This window comes from Gymnodraco acuticeps, unplaced genomic scaffold, assembly GCF_902827175.1.
Source record: "Gymnodraco acuticeps unplaced genomic scaffold, fGymAcu1.1, whole genome shotgun sequence".
Lineage (NCBI taxonomy): Eukaryota > Metazoa > Chordata > Actinopteri > Perciformes > Bathydraconidae > Gymnodraco > Gymnodraco acuticeps.
In genome coordinates, this window is record NW_022989835.1 from 554,943 (window position 1) to 561,738 (window position 6,796).

At 39.4% G+C, this 6,796-nt stretch overlaps 1 protein-coding gene across 1 annotated transcript; it reads left to right on the forward strand.

The window, feature by feature from the left end:
• The first annotated feature begins 2,580 nt into the window (after positions 1-2,580).
• Positions 2,581-6,408, forward strand: commd2 (COMM domain containing 2). The gene is made up of 6 exons (XM_034235187.1): positions 2,581-2,779; positions 4,251-4,328; positions 4,536-4,618; positions 4,786-4,860; positions 4,945-5,043; positions 5,742-6,408. The coding sequence occupies exons 1-6, from the start codon at positions 2,713-2,715 to the stop codon at positions 5,949-5,951; spliced, it is 612 nt and encodes a 203-aa protein (XP_034091078.1). The 5' UTR covers positions 2,581-2,712; the 3' UTR covers positions 5,952-6,408.
• The last annotated feature ends 388 nt before the right edge of the window (positions 6,409-6,796 follow it).

Below are 6,796 nucleotides of genomic sequence, written 5' to 3' on the forward strand. Positions count from 1 at the left end.
CCTTTAAAAGTGTATGAAACATTAATAGTTTCATAAATGTTAAGAAGCCCTGAGACATGTGAGAGAAAAAAAACTGGGAGGGGTCCACTGGGGGGACCTTCGGGCTTAACTGGTTAACAATGATTAATATTTGTAAAGGCTACAAGTGATCTTAAGATGCGTGAGCTATGCTTAGGGACCTACCAGTCAAGATTATTTGTGCGTAGGGGTGCATCATCTGGCGCCTGGTCCTGGTCATCCTCGCCATTGCCCATGCCGTGAACCATCACCTCGGGCTCGAACAAATAAGGACGTAATGGTCCATCGTCTGGCTCAATATTGTCACCATCGTCGCTTACTGAACCGGATTCAGATTCAGTTCCTAAAACGACATTTTCGTAGGAAAGCCGAGAGGATGTTTCTGACTCGCTATCATCACTGGATACCTCGTACAATCCTTCTTCTTTGTCTGGTATATTTGCCCTTCCACGTTCATTCTGCATAGACGCCATGGTTTGTTATCGTATCGTCTTCCTAAGTTTTCGTCACTTCCGGTTTGGCTGAGTCGAACATTTCGTTTCTAAAAAACTTCGGGGAAGCTGCAATAAAGTGCTTCTAACATGCGTAAGGCAATTATTATATTTTTTTAATCAGGTGTGATTGTTTTGGTACGTAATTATGCTTGTATATAAGTTAAAACGAAACTATTTGAGGTTCCATTTCCACTATCCCTTTAACTAATCCGAATTCAGGAAAATAACATTGTTTAAAAATAGGCATAAGTGATGCCTTCAGGAGCTTTTTATAGAAAACCTGTTCCTGGGACTGTCACATGACCGGTCAATATCTGAGTGATGTGATATTTCAAATGAGGACATCATTTAACCTTGTATTGTTAATGTGGGGAGGGTGGGGGTGGGGGTATGCCAAATGTGAGTTTTCATTTAAGATGAACTTGTTGAACTACTTTTTGTACACAATAAATGTTTTACATATACAGACTTGATATTACGAGTGGTTATTAATAAACAAGTGACTGAACTGCCAAATATTGCTCATAATATGGTAACAGCAAGAACTTCTCGCTTAGACAACATATCTAAAAGGAAAGCTGAGTGATTTGAAGATGAGAAAATAACAGCGCTTATATTTGTCTATAGTACTTCGTAGTGCGTTTTTGTGCATGTAAATGGTCTGCAAAGGCTAGAATCCCATAGTCTCCTCCGAAGGGAGTTTCTCTCCCACACTGCCTGAAATGACTCCTTTGATTACTTCTGTAACATAATGACATCACTATAACACTTTAGCTTCTTTTAGCTAGCCCCCCAACACATTGAACAATATGATAGGCTAAGGGTCAAGAGAGCCGGCCAGCTAACCAATCAGAGCAGACTGGGCTCTGATTTCAGACGGAGGGTGAAAAGAGGTGCTGCAGCACAGGCAGAGATACATAAAGAGCTTTTTGAACAATAAAGCATGGAAACATGTCCCATAAGAAGAACAAAGTACAGTTAGGAAACTTGAATAATGAGCATGATAGGGCGCCTTTAAGTTATTTGCTAGGTTGAAAATGTATCGTTTTTTTAGTTGAGTGCAGGAAATGGAAGATGAATAAAAGCAGTGTTGTTAATCTGGAGATATATACTACATGATACCAACGCCATATATTCACACCATGTGCAGTATAATAACTATCCATCGTGCACACCTTAACTCATGGAAAACATTAGAGAAAAATGTGGCAGAGCTGTAATGCAAAGTTGGAAGAGTGAAAATATAAAAGTAAAGGCCTATAGTATACCATAGACCAGTGCTCCTCAAAGTGTGGTCCGCGGACCACTGGTGGTCCGTGAGCGCCCCCTAGTGGTCCGTGAGTATATTGGTACAATTTCACATATTTAATTAATTAATTAATTAAAGTTTTCCGCACTCTCGCAGGAATATCTCCGCAATGGAGCGAGCTTAAGTTTCACTTTCAATTGCATGATATAACCCAGATAAACACCTTCATCACACATGTTGTCACTTGTTTGTACAATTTTCAGGCGATTTGTAAAAAACGATGTGTTTTTGGATATTTGTGGAGTTAGGTGGTCCGCGAGTGTTTTTTTATTGGTTAAGTGGTCCTTGGTATGAAAAAGTTTGAGAAACACTGCCATAGACTGTATATATAAATAAGGTCTATACTTTATTTGGAGCTCACGTGACCCCATTTTAGCCTATCCATTCGTGTTGTTTACATAATTTTGTATACAAATAAATTGTTAAAGTATCCTACTGTCTTGTTCAGATCTTTAGCTGTAGAACAGGAGTTATATCCAGGTAACTTTGTGTGGTATTCAGGGTTCAGTTCAGATAGTCACCTGTTATCACAACACAAGTATGCAATAAAAACCCACTGTGGGAAAAAGGACAATTTGAATTTAAAAAAAAAGAAATACACAATATAACATCTATGAATACATTTATTTCAAAGTAGTATATTTTAAAAATATTTTTTACATTTGTAATGATGTCTATTATTATAATATTGAACACTTGATATCTGAACACAGTCCCAGGGATGGACTCAGCAGAAACAGGAAAGAGGATTAAGACCAGCAGGCGGCAGTGATACAGCTGCAGTCAGACACCACAGAAGAAGAAGGAGAGCTACATGGCTAAGCTAAATCGGAGTGCTTTTGGGTTTCCCGTTTGTTTTACTGACTGTTCAGCTCTGGCTGCTGCTCCAGGATGCTGTTGGTTCTGTCTGAGGAACACAAGGAACACCTCTCCTTCCTGCCGCAGGTCGACGCCGCAGGTCAGTAACTGGTCCTGGCCTGGGTCAGTAGCTGGTCCTGGGTCAGCCCTGGGAGATGACTGTCAGCTGACTGCAGACCTTCATCCTCTGCCTCCAACTGTCATTAAGAAATACACACGACAGACCTTTCTATAACCTAAGAATCTCAAAGAAGTCTACACAGTTTAAAGCGTCGTTTACGTTATGCTTGCTTCCAGTGTGTAAACGTCTTGAGTGTGTCTAATGTGTTTATTTGAAAAAATATGGTTAACACCGTTAATGGATTATATAAAGCTAAAATATTATCTAATTTGCAAACGATTGATTAGCTGACCTAGATTATACCATCACAGTGCTTTTAACCTGTTTAAATATATTTAAAAGAGAAGCATTTTCCCACTCAAATGTCTTTCAGATCCTACCTTGTGACTAAATGTAATTAATGATTAAAAGGAAAACTATTTGTATGCAGAAGATGTGTAGGCTACACACGGAGATGTGAGTGAGCTCCTTAAATGTATATCTGCCTCATATTAAAGCTCTTCCTGGAAATCTGTAGTCCAGTCAAAAGTCTTTGAAAGGTAGACCAATTTCTCTGAAAAAGTAGTATAGAATGATAGTTTTATAAAGAAGCATACTCAAAATAAAAGCCCCACACATCCGTCTAGCTCCATACTGTGTGTGTTTCACCTTTCTGTGATCAACTGGGCCACTCTGTGCCACTGCTATCGAATACGTGTATGTTTAATGTGGGATCCATGGAAGTGTTTATTTAATACCTTTAGTTACTTTGTAGAATCAACACTTAAATCAGACTTTAGTTCCACCTGGAACTAAACAAGACAAGCTACCCTGCAGTATACAAAGTCATTCAAATTAGCTGCACCTTTACCAACTTTGAGAACACTTTAATGATCAATCATTATAAAATATATCATATTTCTGAAATGGACCAATCTGCACAATTCAAATGTTTGCTTTTGGTATTTTAAGTATGTTTTGTTGCTAATACTTTTGCACTTTTACTTGAGTAACATTTTGAATGCAGGACTTCTACTTGTATTACACTCTGGTACTTACTTAAATACAAAATCTGAGAACTTCTCCTACCTCTATCTGTGGGATAGATGTATACAAAGAAGGCAGCTCTAAGCATGTGGCTAACACCAGGGGAGCACTGGCTGCTTATTTTTTGCACTGCTTCATAATTGAACAACACTGTTGTAAAATAACAATGTGAAATATGTACTTTCTACTATTAACAACTGTTATTACTGGCTGTTACTCATTCATTTTTATTTACTTAATAATGCTACAATTAAATGAGAACACATTCAAGGTAGGTACATTAGTACCTACCTTGAATGTGTTCTCATTTAATTTTAATTTATTATATATTTAATTATTTATTACAAATTGTATTTGTGATGTCTGATTCTGAATTGACACTTTAGTGCAGTGACAAAATGCATAATTGTGTTTCTTTCCTCAGTGGTTGGGGAGTTCGGTCGCATAGCGCTGGAGTTCTTGAGGAGAGGAACCAGTCCTAAGATCTATGAGGGGGCAGCAAGTAAGAACACAGCTTTCATCACATCTTCCTTAGCAAGCAGCTCATTGGTCCACAGAGACATTACTCCGTAGGCAGCAGTGCACATTGTCATTTAGACAAACTGTATAAACAGGATTTATTAATGATGTTTTATAGTTTCCTTAACATGGAGCTTTACCCAAATGCTCATTACTTCTGGGTAAATGCTTATTGACCCACTGCTTGCAGGGAAGCTGGGTGTTTCTGTGGAAATGGTGCAGCATGGAGTGGAAGGCCTGATGTTCCTGATGACAGAGAGCTCCAAACACATGGTGACTCACACACACTCTGTTTCTCATTGTCTAATACATGTCAATGCACTTGATGTCAGTAGGCAAGGCTTTTTCAAGCTACAACATGCAACATTTAGTGATGTGGGCCATTCTTTCTGAGTTGATAGAGGTATCTTTTTGCTGTGTGTCTATTTTTGTGTGTGTAGATCTCTGAAGTGGATTTCCTGGACTCTGTGCTGGTCTTGGGTTTCAGTGAGGAGCTAAACCAGATCCTCTTACAGGTGACTTTACTGTGTGTGATAGGTGTGTGATGAGCTGCAGTTTTAAACTTTGAATGAACATGTGAGCTCTTCTGTATGTTGCAGCTCTACCTTCAGCACCACGCTCACATCCGCAGCATCCTGAGTCAGCTGCCCTCCAACCAGCCAGCCTACCACAACCTGGAGTGGAGACTGGATGTACAGGTGTGTATTTGTTTCTTTGCATTTGCCCAATCATCAGATTCTCTCTCTCTTTGTCCTGATTCATTTATATAAAAACCTGTCAGAAAATGAGCTGATCAGATTTTGGCCACTTTGTGATGTCAGAATGTTCTTTTGGGTTGTGCAACCATTAGCCAATAACCAACCAAGGAAACGCCCACCTTATCATCTGCATCTCCTCCTAGAGCAGCATTGTGTTTTTTTTAAAACCAATCCCTTCTCAGAGGGGCGTGGGGAGTGGCAGTTAATTTGTGCTGACATAGAATCGGCACTTTTTGTCAGCACATTATTCAATGTTATGTTTGAATGAGACATTTCTTGTGCATTTCTTCGGTGGGATACTTTCAAAATCTAACTTACTCTAACTTCAATCATTTACTGAGACCTGAGCACCATCAGAACTTGTGTGCCTGCCACTATGAAATAGTGAAAAGGCGGGTCAGAAACACTTCAGCCTTAATAACACAACCAATTTATTTAAAACCTGTTTGGTTTTTAAATATATATGAATGTCCGAGCTTTATAAATAGTGCAAGTATCCTTAGCCTGATGAAATTAGCTCAGCGCTAAAAGACCGCTAGCAGCTAATGTCTATATCAAGTGGTATTTTGGGCACTGGTTTTGATTGAACTTCTTCTTTTTCCATATTTTTCTCTGGTTTCCCTAACTTCTTCCGGCAGTTGGCGAGTCGTGCAGTCCGTCAGCAGGTGGTTCCCATGCTGACGCTGCGTCTGCTCCTGAGTGGGGTTGGTGACGGAGTCTGTGCCCGCAGAGGGAAGGTTCTCCAGACGGACCCCAGCACCCTCCTGCACCTCATCTCCACACTTGAGGCCGCTCTGGCTGCCATGAAATCCAGCCACGCTCGGCGCATATTTCGCAACATTAAATAACCCCCCTTGTTCAATTTGTGTGTAGCCTGTGCACATCACATTACTGCCTCTCCACCTGGGTGTCTTGCCGGGCAGCTCCTGGACGGTAAAGGAGGCCTACTTCCATCAGACTGCTGGCTTTATTACCCTGGGGTCACATGTGCCTGATGCTATAGACTGTATTGTATACAAGGATTCTAGAGTGCTGCTGATATTCTTATATCAGTTTGAGATGACATGAAAAGACTTTTGGTTGGTCAAAGCCAACAGTGAAGAGGCAGAAAGCCCTTGACTTCCATCTGTATTAACATGACTGGAAGTACTGTATGTTTCAGCACAGCAGAGCCGTTGATTATTATTATGAATATTAACATGTGTATTCAATAAATGTTTGTATTTTCAATAACAATGCCTACGAACCATTTATATGTTAAAAAAGTGTTGAAGAAAAATAAATCGCTGGTGTCATTATCATTAACTATTTGTACTGTTTCCACGCATACAATTATATTGATCGATATCTTGTTGTGTATGAGTGTGAGTAACCCATGCCTATGTTGATATTCCTCATGGGGATCCATCTGCCAATAGTATTATCATTCCAGGAACAGGTCATACTAAAATCTAAAATAAATGTTTTTGCTTTTACCTAGCGTTTGATTAATCTAGATTTTATTTGGTGAGTTGCCTGATGTTGGAAATATTAGTGATTGTCTGCCTTCTCTCCAATATGATGGAACTAGATGGCACATGCTGTTTCCTGCTCAAAGCCAAAACAATTACCAAATAATAATAATTCAATAATTATAAATAAATAATATAAAAAACATTTAAAACCTACAAATGGTAGGCTATGTTAGGTAGAA